The sequence below is a fragment of the Dermacentor andersoni genome, chromosome 1 (genome assembly GCF_023375885.2).
Source record: "Dermacentor andersoni chromosome 1, qqDerAnde1_hic_scaffold, whole genome shotgun sequence".
Lineage (NCBI taxonomy): Eukaryota > Metazoa > Arthropoda > Arachnida > Ixodida > Ixodidae > Dermacentor > Dermacentor andersoni.
Window position 1 is genome coordinate 81,851,451 of NC_092814.1, and position 23,052 is coordinate 81,874,502.

Here is a 23,052-nt window from a genome sequence, read left to right on the forward strand (position 1 = left end):
CCCACGTAGCAAAACATTGCAGGGATTGTGAAAAAGATCGTCGTACACGGGAGCTGTTCGAGGCATATGTTATAAAGAAGAAAGCGCGTGCATGTGTTAGCGATCCATTTTACTTGCTGATTGTGAGGTACAATTTCTGGACAAAAGATTGTGACGGCAGCGATTTTGGGTGGCCTATCAGCATGATGACCTCATTTTGATCATTGTATACATATGTCATCTTTCACCCAATAAAATTCAGCTGTGAGTCTGCGCGCGTCCTGTCATTTTCTACTTCTGCTGTCCGTGTATCTTAGCGCAGTAACCCCAGTATTACAAGATGTATTACCTACTCTTGCTGAGGCGCGAAGTAAAACAAATACACGCAGACATTTGGTTTGTGTTTTACTATTTCTCTGAACCTTAATTCGCCTATCGATGCAACAGATTACAAAAATAACAGATGTTGCCTTGAATACTTCTCGAACTTACGAGTCACTAAGAGCGCAGTCACAGCAAAGACACATGTCGCACAAGCCCGTATACGTCATCCCTCCGGTCTGGAGCGCGGCGCCCGCGAGAAGGGCAAACGGCGTCCGGTTTGAAATATCAAATTTTTCCGCGGCGCGTAGCGATGTAATGCTTTGCAGACACGATCGTTAGCGCGCATTGTATGAAAAGCGCTTGTCAGCTCAAAATGGTCAGACCTGGTGAGGAGCCCTTTAAAGAAGGGAAAGGCGGCAAGACAGATGACGATTATCGTTGTGGGACAAGATACGACCCGATGGGTGTAAACTTTTTAAGAGTGCGATATCTATTACACTCTAAAAAACGTTTGCACCCTTTGGCGTGTATATCTGCCACACAACGATAATCGTCATCTGCCTTGATGCGTTTCCTTTCTTTAACGCTGCGAGTCCAGTACTTCCCAGTAACTAACGGCATGCACGTTATCAGCATGACATAGCATTCCCGACAGGAAAGTAGCGGGCGCGGCGTTTTCAAGAAAGGAAACGCATCAAGGCAGATGACGATTACCGTTGTGCGACAGATATACACCCCAAAGGGTGCAAACTTTTCTTAGAGCGTACTCTATCACTACCCCAGTCTATTGTATGTCTGACGAAGTAACGGTGAAGCACTTTCGAGGCGTTTATAAAAATAATAAATTGAATAAAAAATTATGCAGAAGCCATCGACGATTATTGTCAATGTAAGCGAATAGCCCGAACGATCAAGCGAACGAGCTCTCTTAAAAAAGTTTGCGCCTTTTGACGCTCGTTATCTGCCTTGCTTACGAAACGTTTCCTTGCTTTAACGCTGCGAGCCCGGCACTTCAAAGTCACAAACGGCACGCGCGTTATCTGTGCGACATAGGATTTCTGAAAGGAAAGTAGCGAACGCCGAGTTTTTAAGAAAGGAAACGCAAGCAAGGCAGATAACGAATATCTTTGTGCGACAAGCCCCAGGTTCTAAACTTTAAGAATGTGTTGCACTCTTAAAAATGTTTGCACCCTTTGGGGCGTATCTTGTCCTACAACAATAATTATCTGCCTTGCTTGCATTTCCTTTCTGTAACGCGGCGAGACCGGTATTTCCGGGTCACGAGTGGCATGCGCGTTATCAGTGTGACAGAGCATTCTCGATAGAAAAGTAGCGAGCACAGGCCGATTTTTCAAGAAAGTAAACGCGAGCAAGGCAGATGGCGAATATTCACTCTAAAAGCAGTTGCACCCTTTCGGGTGTATACTCGTCACACAACAATACACTCTAAAACACAATTACACCCTTTGGGTTGTATCTTGCCACACAACGATAAACGTCATCTGTCTTGCCCGCATTTCCTTTCTTTAACGCTGCGAGCCCGGTACTTCCCAGTAACGAACTGCGTGCGCGTTATCAGCATGACATAGCATTCCCGACAGGAAAGTAGCGGGCGCGGCGTTTCAAGAACGGAAACACAAGCAAGGCAGATGACGATTATTGTTGTGTGGCAGATTTACACCCCAAAGGCTGTACCTCTTGTCTGAGTGTAAACTCAATAAGAGTTTACACCCTTTGGGGGGTGTATATTTGCCACACAACAATAATCATCTGTTTTGCCCGTATTTCCTTTCTTGAAAACGCTGCGCTCGTTACTTTCCTGTCGAGAATGCACTGTCATGCTGATAACGCGCATGCCATTCGTGACTTCGAAGTACCGGGCTCGCAGTGTTAAAGAAAGGAAATGCGCGCAAGACAAATGACGATTACTGTTGTGTGGCAAATATACACCCCAAAGGGTGCAACTGTTGTTAGTGCTGTGGGACGCACTCTTAGAACTGTTGCACCCTTTGGGGTGTATATTTGTCCCACAACAATAATCGTCACCTGCCTTGCTTGCGTTTCCTTTCTGGAAAACTCGGCGCTTGCTATACTTTCCTGTTGAGAATGCTGCGTCACACTGATAACGTGCAAGCCGTTCGTGACTGGGTAGTACCCAGTCACGCCCAGTTCCCAGCGTTAAAGAAAGGAAACGCGGACAAAATAGATTACGATTATCGTTGTGGGACAAGACAAGCACCAAAGGGTGCAAATTTTTTAATAGCACTCTTAAAAACATTTGCACCCTTCGGGGCGCATTTTTTCCCAAAACGATAATCGTTATCTGTCTTCCCCGCATTACCTTTAATGCTGCGAGCTCGGTACTTCCAAGTCACGAACAGCCCGCGTGTTATCAGCGTGACAAAGTAGCGAGCGCAGCATTTTCAAGAAAGGAACCGCAAGCAAGGCAGATGAAAATGAAATTATCGGGTTTTACGTGCCACAACCACGATCTGATTATGAGGCACGCCGTAGTGGGGGCCTCCAGACATTTGGACCACCTGGGGTTCTTTATATACAACGTGTACCTAAATCTATGTACACGGGCGTTTTCGCATTTCACCCCTATCGAAATGCGACCGCCGTGGCCGGGATTCGATCCCGCGACCTCATGCTTAGCAGCCCAACACCATAGCCAATATGCAACTGTTTTTAGAGTGTGTACACACGCTTAAGCAAATGTACACCATTTGGCGTGTATATTTGTTACACAACGATAATCATCATCTGTCTTCCTTGCGTTTCCTTCTTTGAAAACTCTGCGCTCGCTACTTTCCTGTCGAGAATGCTCTGTCATGCTGATAACGGGCATGCCGTTTGTGACTTGGAAGTACCGGCTCGCTGCGTTAAAGAAAGGAAATGCAGACAATACAGATGATTATTGTTGTGGCAAAAGGGTGTAATTTTGCTTAAGGGTGCACTCTAAGCAAAATTACCCTTTTGCCTTTTGACCCCCATGCCACATCACACTGACTGCGGCCCCAGTCTTTACATTGGCAACTCCAGTGCCCAATGTTTTTTTTTTTCTTTTTGAGTAACATCTAAAGAAAAAGTGGGCAGTTCGCATTGAAACCGAAAGCAAGGTTTAGCGTTGTGTTAAAGCTTCTCATACGATGTTTTAAGAATGTGCGGGGGTGACATGTTGGCACGACACAGTCCACGAAGGAACTGCTACGACTCGCAACACTGAAGTGATGAGGTGCGCCGCCAGTGCCGTTGCAGGCGTCCCACATCAATGGTGCACGAGATGACACCGAAGGAAAACCGTCAGCGTTTGCAGGTTGAAGTGTACTGTCTGTTCTGTTTGGACAGAACTGTACCCCAAAAGAAAGTGGGGGAGAGTCATGTTCAGCCTCCCCAACCCCAACAGAAAAATCCTGGCGCAGCCCATGTTGTGACATGCGCACAGCTGCTCAGCAGGAACGCTAGTGTTTCTGCACACAACACTTATATGCCAACAGTGGGGGGCAGAACGCTGCCCATGCTCAGCTGCAGAGTCTATTGGGCAGGGCATGAGAGTGTGTCCACCGGGCGACCTCCGTTTTGCAGCCAAACACACCAAGTCTCTCAGCATCTCACCCTCCAAATGCAGGCTGCACATGCGCGTGAATAACACGACCGTGAGCGCCCATATAATTGCTAACGAAAAAAAAAAGGAGAGAAAAAAAAAAAACTTAATTTAGGCTCCTGTTATTTTTGCAGCTAGGCTATGCAGGTTGGTGGACGTTAGGAAGAAAAAGTTTTAATGATACTTTCACTACTGCACTAAAGCAACCATGCTTTAATTTGTTGTTTGGCATTCCCAAAAAGAAGCCAAACAACAAATTAAAGCATGGTTACTTCATCCTCAAAATACTTGACAGGTATTGTGTGCTTATGCTTTTTAAACAGTTCCTATCATTATTTACACTTTTGTCTTGTAAACAAAAAGATTCTGATCTTTTTTATTTATGTGTTTCCCAAAGAAATAGAGGGAAATTTTATTTTTCAAATTATTTTTTTTTCTCATGCTACTAACACAGTAAAATATTCCTGTTCAGTGTTCTCTTCAAGCTGTTGAGATATGTCACATATACGTCATACTTCTTTTGCTAGCAGCGAGCTAGCACCTCATGTCTGCCGTGACCCGCCCACAAGTGACTTGCGCTTATGCGGGCACGGTATGTGTAATAAGCTGTGAACTGCTGAAATAAAGATGTATGTATGCATGTATGTATGTACTTGCAGATACGAGCTAAAATTTTATTTTTTTTGTCACATGTTGCGATTGCAAAATTGAAGCCTAGCAGCAGTGAAGTCCCCCATATCTGCTTAACAGAAATCGTAAGACTAGCACTACTTTCGAGATATCCATCCCTAAAATGCACTTCGATTAGTGCTGTTCCACTTAGTAGCATACCAAAGGCCCTTGACACTTTGGGACAATCTTAGCTGATATGCCGATGCACTTTCTAGCAAATATTAAAGACTGTCTCTTGAAAGTGGTACTAGTCTTAGGATTTATGCTGAGCAAATGTCAATTTCGCAATCTCAACAAGCATCCTAAAGTAGTTAACATATTTTTGGTAACTGGCCGAATTATTGTTGAAACTTGTACACACACACAATCGAAGGGAAAGATCAGTGGGTCTGGTGCATATTCAGCAAAGTAGTAGCCACAAGGGATGCAACATTTCAGAAAATCTTGAGTGGGGAAAAAGAACCAGTTTGTTTACCATTTCTTTCAGGAAACTTCATAAAAATTGAATTGCAGTACAAATAGCTTATACTTATTCCAGCAGTAAAAAATAATTATTCTTATATACATGCGATAATTACACAGGGATTGCGAGGACAAGGAAATGAATGCCTTGTTCTTTTCTATGAAAGATTGCCAATCTGGTAACCGAGAAAAAGATCACTCAGTGTCCAAGTCACTCATGCTGGACACACTCGCATTAAGATCAATTGTGGCTGCTTCCACCTTCCAAATCGATTTACGTAGATGAGTTTTTGAAAATGTTTGCTTGTGAGCCTGTTGCAGAAATTCTTACGAACATTTCCAAGCAAAGATCAGTTTCATTCACAACTGGCAGATGGCGAAAATGTGTGCAGCAGCTTAGAAGCTATAGTTGTCAGTGGCTGCTTAGTGAAAAGGCTTTGCCACCAGGTTGATGGTTGCATGCGCCTCCCACAGATCCCAGATGCCAGTCCTGGACCAAAACCCAGAGGGCATCCTGTATTTCACTATGTTTGAAAGCTATGCTGTGTTTTCAAAATGAAACTGAAAGCAATTGAGACACTTGAAAACTGCGCTGCCCTTTTCTAGTCATCATCATCGCCTCAAGAATCGAATGATGCACAGCGGAGAATGGCAGGTATGCATAACTGTACGTGGAAATTTTAATGTTTTTTCCCACTTTCTCTGTGCTGGAAAAAAAACAACAAAACAGCCTTTTGAACATCTCAGATGGTCACAAGATTCCTGTGCTTACCAGATAAGCTTTGCAAAATGACCTGCATTATGCTGCCTTACACATGTTTTCCATGTGCACTGATTTATGAATGTTAGAGCTGTCACACACACTTAATGACACATAATTGCACAAGAATTTTAGAGGCAGAATAAAGTAACATGTCAACCACAAAAAGACAGTCTAGTTTTTAAGACACTGCAAGAAGTGTAGAAACACTCAACATCTTCAAGTAAGTAAAAATATTCGCTATCTAATATAGGTAAGGCTCTTTCAATACAAGACTACACTAGAGTCGAGAAAACTACATACTATATGCCAGCATTTCAAATTTCAAGAAGACAATTATAAGTGACAAACAGTGCCCATGATTAGGTGTTCCCTGCATTAAGGCACCACTGATGGATTGCCTTCATGAAAGAGACCATATTATTATAGCAAGGAGGTTAGCAACTACCATAAAAGTCGGAGGGCTATCTCATATGTGAAACAAAAGGGAATATTAATGACACGGCCAACAATGCTAAATGATTACCTTGAACTTTATTGCATTCTGATAGGCTTGCGGCTTTACGGAATACACTAAAACATTGTATAACATATGTTTAACAACTATGCTTTTAGTTAATGGCTGGAGGGGTATTACCTTAAGTACAAATCTTTTGCAGTGGCAACATTTACAACAAGAATGAGAAAATTGATGCACCGTAGTGTATAGAGGAAACAAGTGTGTGTACGTGTCTAATATATACGTGTGTGCGTGCTGGTGTTACATGTCAGAGTTGCAATTATAAAAAGAAAAAAAAAAGCAATATAGGCTTGCAAAACATGTGTATAAATGAGAACAAGCTGCCAAACAAAATAAATGCAGCAGTGGGCACAAACAGAGAAATCCCTCAAAATATGTTCAAGATCATTGGCAAAAAGGGCCTCTGCACCCTTTTCTTGATAAGCACTACAGGCCATTTGTAGAAAAGGACTAGAATTTCATTCAAAACTTGAACAGGTACTAACAATGACAGCAAAGATTAAAAGCAACCTGAGATCGTCAGCTACCTTGTAATCACAAGAGGACAAACAATGCACATGTAGCTTCAGCGAGGGCACATGTATCACGTTAATGCTAGCACAACCTACAATTTGCTGTATACCTGCATAAGTGCAGCTGCACTTTCCGTTCACTCTGAGCCTCGAGAAGACTATGACGTGGCACTACTTGCCAATGACTACCAAGCTGCATTGATTTTTTTTTTTTTTTTTGCTCAGGCACCTTCAAATGATGGACTAAGAGGTATCGGCAAAAAGAGATGTGCACACTTTGTGTGCTCAATCCTTTGCTACTCTATAAGTATGAAAAGGCAGCTGCACCTGCATGAAAATACTGGAAAAAAAGAAAAAGAGAAGGTTGCATAAATGCAGGCAGGTAAATCTGTCCAGCAGAAGCTGTAAATTAGTGGCACCAATTTCATGAGGGCTATATACACAAAGCACCCGTGCAAACTCTGCATGACCTGCAAAGTGAAGCTGCACCCCTACATCCCTGTGCTGTGGAGGTGGCAAGGTGCGTAGAACTTGTGCGTCATCTTGCAATAAATAAAACTGAGGAGTGGCTACATGGAAGCACTGGCCATGCGATAGAGGCAGCAAAAGGCACCCTTGTTGCGGCCCTCGTCCTGCAACAACTGCACACGCGCCCACTGGCGCGCCTGCGACGATTGGCGCACTGCCTCCATAACCGCTTGAATGTAGAGGCCGTCCTCGAAACTAGCAGCACTTTCGGTAGGTTCCTTGGCCCAGCCCTGGCCATGGGCACGCGAGGCGAAAGCATCCCGCAGCGCTGTAACCATCTTGACGAGTCCCTTGGCGTGCGGCTTCGGTACCACGCAGTCCGGCGCCTGTTTCAAGTCCTCAACGTCCAGGTACAGCACTTCCTCTTTGGCGCCTTTGCGCTGCCCGTGCAGATCCCCGCTGCGTACCACCAGATTGCCGCGGGTGCCGCACACCAGAAGCTCCTGGCTGAACTGGCCCGCGCAGTGGCTGTTCAGCGTGACGGTTGCATATGCTCCGTTGCTCAGCTCCATCTGGAAGGTGCAGAAGTCGTCGCTGCTCACCTGCCGGATGCCACACACAGTGTCCGTCGTCTTGGTCAATGTCCTCGTCAAGCCGTGTACACGAACTGCGCGAAGGCCCGTCACAAAAGCTGCTATGTCGATTATGTGACTGCCAAATGTGGACAGTACACCACCTCCCATGGACTCTTCGCAAGTCCAGTCGTAGCGGTCATGAACAAGAGAACCGCAATGTACTCGAGCCTCAATTATCTGCACAGTCCCCACATACCCGTCCTGTATCTGCCGCTTCATGTGAACGTACGCTGGTAGGAATCGCAGACTGTGGCAGAGCACTGATATGAGCGTTGGGTAGTACTGCGCCGCTCGCACCATCTTAAGTACTTCTGACTGTGACAGACCAGCAGGGCGATCACATAGAACATGTTTTCCAATACCTAGAGCCTTGACGGCGATCTGGGCGTGCTGGTGAGGAGAGCACATGATGCACACCAAATCAACGCTTTTGCGGAGAAGGACCTCATCTTCCTTGCTCGTGTAAAACGGAATGCCCAGTTCCAAAGCAGCTTCCTTCGCTGTATCAATAGTCCGGCCCCAAATGGCTTCTACCTTAAAGCCACGAGATCGCAAACACGGGACCAGCACTCGCACCGACTTACCAGTGCCGAAAACACCTACCCCTGGCAACATGTTCACGACGGAAGACTGCTCTGACACCTTGTTATAGTTTTTGAAACATTATAGAGACTACAATACGGCTCTTGAATCTAGCAGCGATTCGGCGAAACTTCATTTAGATCTCTACAACGAGTACACCGAACGCTAGCGCGAAACCCGCGCACAACGATGAAGACGAAAAACTAGCCATCAGTCGCACATGACGCAGGCGCACACACCAATGCACACACAGCCACGGCATCCAACCGATCCAACGGCTACGGCCGCTCTACCCTCTGGCGATCAGCTGGTGAGATTTGAGATACTGTCATTCAAATTTTAACTAATACACGAATAAATGTGTGTTCTAAACAAATAAATTTATCTTGAGGATGAAAAATTAGGTAACATTGATATAAATATGTTGACACAATATCGACTTGGATTGGCTTGACTACTCCATCCAGTTACTTTTTTTAAAACTTTTTTTGCATGATGGTCACCACACGGTAGGGCAGTCGTCTTGTCAACCGGTGAGTTTAGAGTGTTCGTCATTTTAACTTTTGTAGTGCTGGGCTCAGTATACCGTGTATCAGGCTAAAATACTGTCTGCACCAAGGGGCCATGAGAGAATAACTTTTGTAGGAGGGCTAGGACGGAAACGCACAGGAAGAGTACACTGCTGAATGCTGTATTAATGCTGCCTGCGTATTTTCCCCACAGAAACATGCGCTTTCCCCGTGCGTTCAGTTACTTTGGCTCTCGTTCTTCCAGAGTGAAGTACCAACCCTTCAAGCAGTATGTAGTTGGTCACAGCTGGCGAAAGCACAAGCATTCACCGAGTTGAATCGTTAAAAGAGAAAGCTAAACTCTACCGACTGTTGGAAGCACAATTTTGATTTAGGTCCGCAAAATGTCATGTGACTAAAACCAGCGAATGTAGTAATAAATGCGCACAATTCTCAAGTCTAGTTCTGTGCCAAGACCAGAAACTGTATATGTTCGATCGTCGAAAGCGGATGATTATTATGCATTAGATTATAGCATTACATTGCTTAGGTGACTGTTGCTGAACTCCTCGTCAAAATATATAAATCAAAGTAGTGCATAAAATTTCAGCTTCGTCAGCTTTAGACATCACAAGAGTGCAGTTTAAAGGACTATTGTTCTTGCTTGCGAAGTTGTAAAGGTAGGTAGGGTTAAGTAGGGCTAAACTGGAAAGGGTTGAAGCGGTACGTCTCCGGCTACTGCATTTCATGCTCAAATGCATTTCACTTATAGGAAAATATAAATTTGCTTAAAGGAATAAATGAAAAAATTATTGATGAGAAGGCCAGCAGGTCATTTTGTATGCTGTTAATCCTGGATTTAGATTACCATGAAGTGTGGAAACCTGGGGTATATGTAAGGGCCCCCTTTCGCCCGATTATATTCGTTTATCGTCCATCATTCACAGCTAGTCGATTCCAGTGATAATGTGGGAAGAGCGCCGCTAATGCCACTGACGACGGGCAAGAAGGAATAACATTGGAATAGAATTGCTTCATTATCCCGTCCCCTTGTGTCACTGCTTTTGCCATGGTGTTGCCTGCAGTAAACATTTACTTTTTGAAGTCAATTCTACACTTTCCGCCTCATGGAGAGTGGCAGACGATGCTTTGGCCATGGTGTTGCCTGCACTAAACATTTCCTTTTTTAAAATTCATCATACAATACCCACGTCATGTGCATGCATGAGTGGCAGACTGTAACATAGTCCACGTTTTGCTGAACTAACCCTATATGCTATGAGTGCTTGGCAGCAATTCATTGTCAGTTGGGATAATACTTGGACCATGGCTATTTACTGGCATTGAAGGGACAGCAATGCACTGAGATACTTCTTTGTTAGTATGGGCATGTGTTCAAAGTATTTGGGACAATTTTATGCAGTGACGCATGTTTGCCATTGTTTTGTCTTTCTTCCCCTCTTGTATGCTTTAATGTTTGTGCATGCTGAAGTTTCCTTTCTCTGTCTTTTTTAATTAAAGTTGTAATCTTGCCTCAATTTTATTGAATTCTCTAGTTTCTGGGAACTTGGTATTAAAGAATGGTAGCTCAAGTAATAGCATTCAACAGCCAGCACATTTTAAAACTATTATGTGCTACAACCCCATCAAAATTGGTTCAATGGACGCTGAACCAAATTAATTTGCCCTTCCGATGTATTTAGAATGGTGCTCACTAAGTGCTCACTAAGTCATTCTATTTCTAAGTCGCACCTGCAGCTGAGCGCACCATATGCAAGACCGACTGAGCAAGAAACTGTGGCAAGACCTGACTTCATTACCTTGTGAAAAAAAAAAAAATTAGGTTTAGTGTTTAAATGTTTTTTTCATTAATTTGCTCAGCATTTATAAAGAAATTTTATGTTGTAAGGTTAAGCGTTGCTAACAGGTCGTCATTTAGTGTGGGCAATGTTTATGCATTGTACATGCAGTGTTACAAGGCTTACTCTGTGTTTCCCCAGTACTGTGCTCAGTGATTGAAACACAGTACTCAGAGTGTGTGGCTGCCAGCACATTTTGTGCCACTTGTGTGCGCTGATCTGATGCCTTTTTGTATCGCATGAAAGCGAGAGCTTTTGTGATGCATTGTGACTGCATACAGCCCCTCGGCTATCCCCCAGCGCTTGCTGGTGGTGCAAGAAGTGCCGGCTGCCATGTGGTCAGAGTATTGCATTTCAGTTGCTGAACACTGTACTTGCTGTGTATGGACATTCGTTGGTCTTATGTTTTATTAAAAGCCCGCTGGAAAATACCTATCAAGAAAGGGGTCAGGCAGGAGACATCATTCCTTCAATGCTATTCACTGCAGGCTTAGAAGAAATATTGAAGCCATTAGTCTGGGAAGGATTAGGAGTGAGGATCAGTGACGAATATCTAAACAACCTTCGGTTTGTAGATGGCATGATGCTGTTCAGCAACACTGGGGATGAATAATAATAAAAAATTGAGGACCTTAACCGAGAAAATGTAAGAGTAGGGTTGAAGATCAATATGCAAAAGACGAAGGTAACATTCTATAGCCTGGCAAGGGAACAATAATTCATTATTGCTAGCCAGCCTCTAGAGTTTGTGCAGGAGCCCGCCTTGGTTGCTTAGTGGCTGTGGTGTTGGGTTGCTAAGCACGAGGTCGCGGGATGGAATCCCGGCCACGGCGGCCACATTTTGGTGGGAGCAAAATGCGAAAACACACGTGTACTTAGATTTAGGTGCACGTTAAAGAACCCCAGGTGGTCCGAATTTCCGGAGTCCCCCACAACGGTGTGCCTCATAATCAGATCGTGGTTTTGTCATGTAAAACCCCATAATTTAATTTTATTTAGTCTGTGAAGGAGTATGTTTATCTGGGCCGCTTACGCACAGGGGACCCCGATCATGAGAAGGAAATTTACAGAAGTATAAAAATGGGGTGGAGTGCATATGGCAGGTATAACCAAATCCATACTGGGAGCTTACGACTGTCGTCGAAAAGAAAAATGTACAATCATTGCATTCTACCGGTGCTAACATATGGGGCAGAAACTTGGAGATTAACTAAGAAGCTTGAGAACAAGGCCTGTGCGAAGAGGGGTGTAACGAAAAATGTCAGGCATAATGTTAAGAGACAGGAAAAGGGTGGTGTGGATCAGAGAGCAAAAGGGGATAGCTGGTATTCCAGTTGTCATTAAGAGAAGAAAATGGAGCTGGGCAGGCCATGTAATGCGTCAGGCAGATAACTAGTGGACTATTAGAGTTACAGAATGGTTTCCAAGAAAAGGGAAGTGCAGTTGTGGGTGGCAGGAAATTAGATGGGGTGATGAAATGAGAAAATTTGCAGGCGCAAGTTGGAATCAGCTAGCACAAGACAGGGCTAATTGGAGATCGCTGGGAGAGGCCTTCATCCTGCAATGGACATAAAAGATAGGCTGATGATGATGATGATGAAAAGGGTAAGACGGTAGAGGATAAGAGCAGCAGCCAGTGCCAAAGCCACTCTGGTTGTACGGGCAGTGCAACTACCATGCTCCGTGGTGTTGACTGGTGCTGAGTTCTGTGCAGTTATCAGGTGTGATGGTCGTAGGGTTGGTGTGGCTAAGCCCTTGATATCACAGTTAATAGCTAGCAGGGGTTTCAACAAGTGCACATACCGCATGTGACCCTAACCTACAGTCCTTTGAAGATAATGCACTTTCTGTTTGTATGTGTGGTGCAGTGTTTCGGTAGTGCCACAGGACCAAATTTCAGTTAAAGGAGTGCAGACACCAAATTCTCCAGTGATTTTTTACTCTTGGGTAATACACAGCATCTAGGGGATCATAATAGTGACCAGCATATGCACGATCGTGTCCCCAGTAATTTAATACAAAATGATTTCTTTGCACAATTATGAATTTCGAAATTCCTGCCAGTAGGGGTGGATAACCTTTGAGTAACATAAATCTTAAGTACCTGATGTCACGGAGTTCACGTGAACCACCAAAGTGCTGATGACTATGTACTCACCCATCGTCTGCTCAAATTTCACACATGTCCATGTTCTTCGGTGCCGGAGCTAGGTGGCAGATGCAAGTTTGTCTCCTGGCCTCTCTGAAAATGCGTGGCCTCCAGGGTCTTTAATGTCATACTATGTTGCTCTCAAAATGATTTTCATGATGGCTATTGCCATGAGTCCAGAGAAGGGAGCCACATTTCATTTATAGACCGTAAAATTGAAATAAATTACCTTTTAGCAGCCTGCTGTCAGTCATACTTCGTGAAAGCGTTCCTTGTAAGCATGCAAAGCTTATGCTATAGTCACTTAACCTCTATATTTGGTATCTACACTCTTTTAACACTGTCCATATTACCTACCTGTTCTGAGACTTTTCATTTGTAACTGAGGAGCAACTGCAATAATTTCTCAAGTGTATGATATGCATTTTCTAATTACCATCGATTTTCTGTAGTTGGTTGAAATTAGAACTGCTACAGTGTAATGTGAGCAAAGGTGCTGAGAATTTCGAAATGGTATGCTGTATGAGGGACGCTGCAATTCTTTAACACGAGGCAAGGCCACCGTGAAGAGGCATGGTCATATTTTACCTGCAATGGAGCAGGGTTGGGGGGGGGGGGGGGGGTGTATTCTGTAAGTGTCTATCTAGTGAACACGTCCATTTCTTCTGCTGCTGAAGTTCTAATTGGCTGGCCTGGGGTATGCATCAAAAGGAGACAGGTGCGCCCAGCAAATCAGCACTTTATCAGCAGACGAAATGAACATGTCCACTAGGTGAACACTTGCAGAATAACCCCCAGCTATCATGACCAGGAATTCGCAGTCACTGCAGCAGAGTTCCTTGTTACTGTACCACAGCTTTGATTCGCTGCAAGAGGGGGAGAAAATGTTAAGTGAAAGTAAACAGACTATGTTTCGTTTTATTACTGTTAATGGGCCTTTGACGTCTTGGAAGAAAATTTAGAAGCCAGTAATACATCGAATCACCTTAAAAATTTATTTGCAGATTTGATGGTGCAAATGTCACACATTTAGATCATAGTTTTGTTATTTGTCTAATGGGAGAAAAATGCGAAATATCCATGTACTTAGACTTAGGTGCATGTTAAAGAACCTCAGGTGGTCCAAAATATTCCGGAGTCCCTCACCACAGCGTGCCTCATAATCAAATTGTGGTTTTGGCATGGAAAACCCCACAATTTAATTTTTTTATTTGTCTAATTACGGAGTGGCAGTTGTAAAATTTGCACTGTTGTTACTTGGGCTGACTCTTGGTGCTATTCTACTATAATTTTTATTTATAGTTTTTTTTACTGACTAGGTCTATGAGATAGTTACGGTAAATTCCTTTTTTGGCCTGCTTATTCATGATTACCTTCCTCATATTAAGCAAGAATGTTGTTTTCTGACTGCTTTGCTTTAATGGAGTTGTAATTCTTATGGAGGTTGTGGCTTTTAATAGATTGCACATTGTTTTCATATTCAGTTAGTGCTGTAGTACTGAGTGCAGAGCTTAATGTTACGGCTGCATGCTGGGCAGTGCTAGCACAGGAATGTGACACATAAATGAAAGGACACAAATAAATGCGTCAAAGCTGTTGGTGTTCTTTCTTTCCTGTTATTTGCTTTTTGACAGTTTTGGACAGTTGCTTTATATTCATCTATACCTTTTTCACTGGAAAGCCCTTTGTCTGTAGCTTTCATAAAATAATTTTTATTTTGTTGAAAAAGTGTGAAAATCTTTTTTTTTTAAAGGAATATGAAGCACCCAAACAGTGCTGACAATTCATTGAATGACGAAGACATTGAGGGTGTCAAGGGCTTAAAACGAATGCGCTTGGGAGAGATGGATCAACCTTACAGCGTAAGGCTGAGTTCACATTATTATTGCTTGTAGAGGTAAGGTTCCTGCGCTCTCTAAGGTAGCATCGTTAGCCATTTTTCTTCTCCTTTCCTTCTACAGTGTCCTCTTTACCTTTAACTATTATTGGTCACCATCACAAAGAAGGCTCAGAATTGGGCCAATTAATTTTTTTATCTCTCTTAATGCCAATTAACCTGTTTGTTGCCTTCTTGAAAAATGAGGATAAAGAAAGAAAAACTTTGAGGTACCAAGAAAGTTGGGAATACACTGCCAACATGAAAGAATGTTGCTACCTTCTGAGCGTGCTGGGACCTTATGTACAGACTCCATTGTCTGTAGGCCTCGCTGTGCATGCTTATGAAGCACTTCAGGCACCATGACATTAATGTCCATTGATTACTTCAATAGCAGCAGCATTTCTCAATGACAAAGGACACATGAAAACACTTATGTTGTCTCGGATACAAAAAGTTTCAGCTGCTTGCAAGAATAGGCATATTGTACATCTACTTGGAACAGCATCAATTGTATGGGAAAAAACTGTGTTTTTTAGAATGCACTCATCACTGGAGAGGCCCAGATATGATGTGCAACTGAATATATGCAGCCTAGCTTTTCTGTAGTTCCTGAAATGTACTTTTGTTTCCTCTTACTGTGGCAGAATTTCTTCTGGTGCCTACATGTCAAAAACAATTTGTTTTGTCAGGTACCATGCTTAACAGTGGAACATGCCTACCTTGTCTGGAAATGATCTTGATTGATTGCTGTGTGAATGGTGCATCATAAAATGTGACATAGTGATCCTTTGTTCTTTATTAATTTCTTTTTCTGCACATGTTGGAAACACTGTAGTGTGGTGAGGTGCTAAAGGATTAATTGAATCGTTAAGCTTGTGCAGATCTTCATTGCATGTCTCAATCACAATAGAAGCACATTGTTTTCAGTTAAATACCATTGACACCCATCGCCCACTTCCAGTGGGACCTTAAAGTAACTAAAAATGAGGCCATAGAATGTACAATGTCTTGTAGAGTAGCAGTAACATTTTTCCCCATCTGTCGCAACTGTTGCTGCGTGCCCTGCAGGAAGCAGAAAAAATATTTTCAGCACAGGCAATAAACACTTTCGTGAAGCTAAAGAAATATTGAGGTGTTGCCATGGAAGCCATGTCTGCACCTTGGCTATGATGTCGCCAAATTTGAACATTTCTCAGGTGTAGTTATCATCAACTCCACGTTTCCCTGTCACTCCATTCCTCTGCCTCCACATTTATGTCCCAGCGACTTTGGTCGTAAATACTCATAGGGTTTGCTTGTGCTTCACACATAATTTCTGTGGACAAGTGGGCAGCTCTCTGAAAACAAGACAAAATTAGTGGCATGGTTCGTTTGAAAATGGTGCAAAACAGGGTGAAATATTTACTTGAAAGAATGCTTTTAAAATGTTTTATTGATTCAATAAAAGGTACAAATTTTTTCGAAGAAGTGTGAGACTGAACAGTGAAATACTGGTAATGACATTTGGGCTGTGCTTCTCATTTCTGAAGCACAAGGATTATTAGCCAAGTTTAATGGCCTGTGGCAGTGAGGTGGTAATGTAGGTCCTTTACTTTCAGGGATAGAACTACTTTTGCCAGATTTCATGTTTACAGGTGACAGGATTCCTGGCACATTGCCAAGTATGCTGTCTTAGCACAGTGTCAGAAAGGCTGTTACCCATAGACACTGACAGATCCGGTGCTAGTCATGCTAAATCTTGAGAAAGTGAAGGACCGAGAATACCGAGATGCCAGGAATAGGCATGAAATTATTGTCTTATGGATTAAAATATCTTCAACACCAGTAAACTGCAGAAACAGTGACAAGCAACAGGATAATTTTATAAGCAAATGGGTGAAAATGACAAGCCCATATCTACTCATAAGGGAAACAGGTCACTTTGTTTGTCGTATCACTGTCTTGTACACCTGGGGGGGAGGGGGGGGGGCTTTCAACTGAGCTAACATCTTGTTGCATAGAATCTTGTAAAACAGTTCTCTTTTCTTCCATCGTGCTTAGATTGTGCTGATTACTTGTCTTTCAAAGTTCTCACTTACATCTGTAATTTGTCCAAGTACTTGCAAAGAGTTGTCTTTGGGATTAGTGTGTTGTCCAGCTTGAAGTCTTTTCAAATGTCATTTACATTTTGGCTGGCCAGCTGCTTCGTTTAGTCTGTGTGAAGACTTTTTAATGGTGATAGTCATTATACTGATCACAAAATGGGCCTTCACTTGATGTGCTCATTTAGTTGGCTGGTTAGTCAGTTTGTATAATAACGAAAAGTTTGCCAGCAGGCTAGTTGGTGTGACATAATTTAAGGTTCTGCTCTAATGTTACAAGAAAGCGAAGAATCATAAGAAGCCAACAAACACTGACACCAAGGACAACATAGGGGAAATTACTTGTGCTTAATAAATGAAATAAGGAAACGATAAATTAATATAAATGAAAGTGGATTGAAAACAACTAGCTGCAGGTGGGGAACAATCCCACAACTTTCGCATGTGGGATCGTTCCCCACCTGCAGCAAGTTTTTTCATCCACTTTCATTTCCATTAGTCTATCATTTCTTTATTTCATTTATTAAACACAAGTAATTTCCCCTATGTTGTCCTTGGTGTCAGTGTTTGTTGGCTTCTTATGATTATGACTAATCAAAATCGGGTCCCTCAGTTGACCCCCTTTCTTTTCATTTAAGAAAGGGAAGAAGAGATTTGTAGTTTTCTTTAATCATATAATTGTTCATGCCCATTTTATAACCTACTGTATGCATTTATTCTTCTACCAAGTTTTCATTTCTTTGCTTTCATGGCCTTTATACCATATATCAATGTGATTATTCTCTTGTTGGTCATTTGTGCACTGGCCTGTTGACTGGAGCTTCACTTGTGAATAACAGTATCTGCATCGAAGGATAGAAGTCATCTTCACATTATGGCATTTTTTATCTTTCGTCTCCATTAAAGAAGTAGAAGAGAACATTTGGTGTTTGATAAAGTGCTGGAAGCCAGTTTTTATAGTCATGCTCAATTTGATTAGTGAGTTTCCTATCTGCACATTCTATCTGTATGAGCTGCATGTGATGTGCTTGTTAGTCCTGCATTCTAAACATAGCCTAATTCTTTGTTGCAGTGTCGTATGGTTTGGTGATTTTTTTTGGAAATGTGTAAGATGTTCGTTTACTTAAAAATATATATCTGTAGGCTTTACTACAGTCCTTCAAGGAAAGCATCTTTGCAAGACTTGAAACATTGGAAGGTCGCTTGGATGCTTTAACCGATCAGTGCCAAACACTAGAAGACAAAATTGAAGTGCTTTCAACTGCTGTAAAAGAGCATGTGTCAGCAGCCTCCTCTGGTCTTGGCAGGTACGTCCGTTTATCCAGGTAAATGAAGCAAATTTTTAATCCCTCATCCTTTGAACTCTGGAGGGCACACATACACAATTTCACTAATGCATTTTCTTGCCTTTTCAGCTCGGGAGGTAATGCAGTTTATCACTTTTATTGAACCATAACTGGCATGGAGCTTAATGTTAATCTACTGTAGGTTCTTCTGCTATTGTCTCCTTGGATGAAGAACCGGTAGCAGCTTTTGCTGCAGGGTCGAGTGTGACCCTCATAACTCTCAACACAGAAGGTAATTATTATTATTCTTTTATTGGTGAGATCTGTGGCTGTTGTAATAATGCTTCTGTGCTACTTTAATGATTTTTCTTATAGAGTAGAAGTGCCGGCAGCATCAGCATGCAAGGAGGAAAGAGTAATGTTATAGTTCTCTTTAAATCCATGTAGCTATGTTATGCTATAACTTACAGCTGCGTTTTATAGCAGTAAAGTGTTGTAAGACCTCACCTTCTTATTCTGGGTATTTAAATTTTCACAAATTTCATGTTTGACAGTTTCATGAAGCCTGCGAAGTTTAGTAGCTGCAACTTTATGCGATGTGCATGTCTTGAGGAATATTTGTGCTGAGAGGAGTTTTACAGTATCTTGAAATCTTTCATTACCAGTACAGTTCATGAATATTCTGTATAAAATTGAAATTGAACACCTTAAAAGAGCTTTGAAACCAGTTGTGCTTAATGGGACTGACAACTGACCAAAATGTGTCATAAGTTCGTGGCAGAAATGAAAAAAAAAGAACAAAAACAAAAAAAACTTTATATTGATAAAATCAAACAGCATATTAGCAGTTATAAGAGGCATTTAAATTTTGAATCAGCACAGTAAGTTGCATAAAACTGCATGCCACAACACTCTACTGTGGCACTCTTGATGTTAGGGCCGGAGCCATACCATGTGATGGCAAATTGGTCTACGAAAGTTAGCAGGGATTAAGTGTACTGTGATTGATGTTTAAAAATGTTTTCATTATATCTTTATATGCATTTGCACACTTATGAATGAATATTATGAAGTAAAGAATGTTCACACCTGCAAATAGCGTGCTGTCATTGTGGCAACAAGTGGAACGGCAGAACAGTGGCTTCCAGTGGTGTCCATGATTGTGTGGTGGTGTGCTTCAGTGATGTATGCATGGGTGCTTGCAGTGGTGTTCTGTAGTCTCCCTGTGAGATACAAAATGCCTTGGTCTCATTGTGCTGTAAAGGCTACATGCATAAAGAGGTGTTGGCACTGCCAGGTGAACACTACTCACGGAACTTGGCAATGACCGGATCATGAAAAAACATGTATAATATCACAGAAATTCAACAGTTCTGGGGACAGCGTTACCACATGATGGTCGCCTTGATGAATAAAAAATTAATTTCTAATGGCTGGGGCCGCACTTATTGGCTCCTCTCTCATGCCAGCATATGATTGCTAACATGCTCACCTGTCAATGTTTTCAGCATAGTGAATGACTGCAGATAGTAAAATTCCTATGAAAGATGTATAAAAGGATGGCCTCGATGATCATTTCCATGTGCACCAGTCGGCATGTTCAGAAGTTGATCTTCAGTGATGCGTTGAGCTGCCATGTCACAGGTGGGAGGGCTGTACGATGCGTCTCCTCAGTATGTGTGAAGAATGATGGTTTAATAGACACCATGCGATACCAACTAGCTCCATCTTTACTCTTGCTGATGTGCAGCATTGTTATAATGTCATGTTACTGTCTAATGAAAATATTTTTTTTGTGTTTTATTCTTGTCATTATGATCCTCCATCCCCTTTTCTTACTGTTTTTTCCTTGCCCAATGCAGAGTTGCACGTTAGAGAGGTCAGACTGAACTTGAGTGCTCTGCCTTTCCATAACTAAATTCTACTTCTACTACTATTTTGCAGAGGGGTTGTTTTCTCACAGTTTTTGCAGAAACTAATAAAAATTATTGTTTTTTTTTCAAGTAGTTACTACAGCGAGATTTTTAAGTGTATGACTAAATTTTGTTTCAATTCTAAGCTTATGAGGAATAGAACTCGGCACTCAACTTCTGGTTAACTTTCATGATAAAGCCATTTCTTCACCAGTATTATTATGCACTGTGGTAATGTCACCAAGGTAAGCAGCGAGATTAATTTGTAATTTTTTTTTTCCTCTTCTATAGTCTGTTGCGAGTCCAAGAATCCAGAAGTTATTTCCAATATCTAGGAGGTAGCAGATAAGTGATGATGATTAGCTGACTTCTGACAGATGGGCATTTTATGATATGGCAATGGTTTGTCTAATGAATGTGTTTCCTTTGAGGAGTATTTCCTACTTTATTTTTCATGTTTCAGAGATTATATTGTCATCTTTTTGAGGCTGCTTTCCTTTGCTGCATGATTTAAGTTTTAGGAAATGGGCATACATCATCCTGATTATCACTGCATCACGTTCTCAGACTGATAGAATGCATTGTCATATGATCACATTGTTGGCTTGTAGTAGCTTTTCTGAGAAATTTATCAAGCGGGTTAAAGTGAACTCTTGTCTGGAAGTGCAATGACATGTGGGTGTTAGTGTGCATAATGCAGTAATATTTACAAACGTTATGAAGTAAAGTCCTTACTTGCATCTGATTTTCACTTTATCTTATTCATGTCAGCTTATGTATGTTCCACGTGAGCATGCGTATGATAGTGCAGAAACACTTGGTTTAAAGGGGGCTTGACTGAGTGCTTGATCTTTACCCTTCTTCTTACTTCAGTCCTTAGCCCACATGTGAGCATCACTATGACTGCCATTGATAGCTGCCTGAAGGCTTAAACTTTTATTCTTATGTTTATTAACTAAATGAGCTCTTTGTCTTTTAGTAGAAAGAGTTTGTTTATCTTAATCTAGAGACATTAGTAGAAGAATTGCTGGTAAAGATTTGATTAATTAAAAGAGAGCACCTACTTTACCAATATTAGTTTCCAGTGCAGCAAAGGACTCTTAGTGTAAGCATGGAGAACTTGCACAAGGTAGTATCCAACATTAGTAATAAGCGATGTCTCACTGCCAGGTGGTGTCCTATCAAGTTTATTTATCTCTGTAACACGTGGCTGTATGTTTGGCCAGAGATGCAACTGTATTTAGGATTTTGCACTTGCCTGTGCATATTTTATTTCTCCTAATTCCTGGTACTTGTGTTTTGTGGTTGTTGTAGCGGATTATCCACATGGTTCGTGGCTTGGGGATGAGAACAATCCAGAGATGAGAGTGCGCTGCCCTATCAATCCAACCACATTGTTCCACATCAACAATACCTGCAGTACACCTGAGAAGATGGCCCTGACCTTGCTTGACCACCTCTTTGACAGAGAGACACAGGCTCGCTCCAACATTTCAGGCTCAGGCAAACACAAAAAGCAGCAGTTGGACCCATTGATGATCTATGGAATTCGATGTGAGTTGCTGCTCCTAAACATTGGTTTGATATTGTTGTCTGTTGTCATGCTTCTCTGTTCTAAGTGTAAATACTATGCTCAGAGGCAGGTTTGTATTTACTATGCCATTAGTCTCAATGAAATGACAAAAAGCTCTGCTGCAGTTAATTGTCATTAATGATGCAGTTTAGGGTTTCTCTTGTTAAGTGGCTCATGCTGATTTGTATGAATGTGTCTTTCAGATTAGTAATGTTATTTATCTGTCTCATTATGTAATGATGTACTATCAGCATAACTCCAAACTAGAATGATTCCGAAACCACTGCAATGTGTTGTTCCATTTCCAGGTTTACCTGCATTTGTAACAGTGGCTTAATTTGGTCTACAAAATGTACATGTGGTACTACAGATACAGAGCTATTACATGTCACATTTCCATGGGTGTTCTGATCGGTTATTTTCTGTTCAAGTTTCAATTTATTCTGATGATACATATAGTGTTCTTGTAAAATGCCTTTTATTGCATTTTAGAACGCTGCAAGGCTGGCTGCGTGGTCACAAGCTCAGAGTCCTTGGTTGCGCACTTCGCTCTCTTCATCTTCGGTCGCTCATCCAAGTGCTGATATATAATACTTCCCCCCTCTAGTGAACCCTTAACACATCTCACTCAATTTTATGTTGACATGTTCAAATGCCTAGTCACTCAGGCGCCTTCAGAACATGACCATAACGACTGCGTGGTATATACCGTATTTACTCGCATAATGATCGCACTTTTTTGTCAGAGAAATTGACGCAAAATCAGGGGTGCGATCATTACGCGGGTTAAATTTCCCGTGAAAAGAAAGACTTTTTCTTCCCGCGTTTGCTGCGGGACACCAAAACAAAAATGGCAGCCGGCGGAGCAAGCCGAACGCGCCGAACGCGATTTTTTTTTCTTCTTGTGAGTACATTACGTGCATTGAAACAGTTTCTTCCGTATCAATAATGAATAATATTGCTAATATCGGCGTTCACGGCAATAACGTAGCCATGTCCACTTTGAGGGGACAGAAACAGATAGGCGCGCTTAGCTGCCAGTGACAGAAACACATGGCCGGCATGCTGCGGAAACTGCGGCATCTGTGTTCACTACTATGGTATCCTAATACGGCACATTTCTGCTAAGGGTGGGTGAATATCTTAGCTGTGTTACAAGCATTGGCGCATGAATAGGGTACACTTTTAATGTATCAGTGTAAACGTGGCTACTATCGTTGCCGCTCGCGATTTGTTGCGTGCCCACGAGTGCAGATGAGAAGAATCGAAAGGCATGTTTTTT

At 42.1% G+C, this 23,052-nt stretch overlaps 2 protein-coding genes across 4 annotated transcripts in view; one reads left to right on the top strand and one right to left on the bottom strand.

Annotated features, from left to right (window-relative positions):
* Nucleotides 1–5,700: 5,700 nt before the first annotated feature.
* Nucleotides 5,701–8,786, bottom strand: LOC126546050 (glucose-fructose oxidoreductase domain-containing protein 2). Its single transcript, XM_050194119.3, has one exon. It carries the CDS (start codon nt 8,552–8,554, stop codon nt 7,406–7,408), a length of 1,149 nt encoding a protein of 382 aa, XP_050050076.1. The 5' UTR covers nt 8,555–8,786; the 3' UTR covers nt 5,701–7,405.
* A 195-nt stretch (nt 8,787–8,981) lies between these two features.
* LOC126546051 (protein BANP-like) overlaps nt 8,982–23,052 on the top strand; it is a 32,391-nt gene continuing 18,320 nt past the window's right edge. The window contains exons 1-6 of one of the 3 annotated variants that reach the window (XM_055061661.2): nt 8,982–9,054; nt 14,792–14,900; nt 18,142–18,323; nt 18,414–18,421; nt 18,487–18,576; nt 21,512–21,751. In XM_055061661.2, coding sequence (XP_054917636.1) covers nt 14,796–14,900; nt 18,142–18,323; nt 18,414–18,421; nt 18,487–18,576; nt 21,512–21,751 — 625 coding nt within the window. In that variant the 5' untranslated portion in view covers nt 8,982–9,054; nt 14,792–14,795. The remainder of the gene's footprint in view (nt 9,055–14,791; nt 14,901–18,141; nt 18,324–18,413; nt 18,422–18,486; nt 18,577–21,511; nt 21,752–23,052) is intronic. The other 2 variants (XM_072286102.1, XM_055061660.2) reach the window with 2 other exon arrangements.

Excerpts from the sequence above, each read along its gene's own strand:
- LOC126546050 (XM_050194119.3), bottom strand. The coding sequence starts at position 8,554 with ATGTTGCCAGGGGTAGGTGTTTTCGGCACTGGTAAGTCGGTGCGAGTG.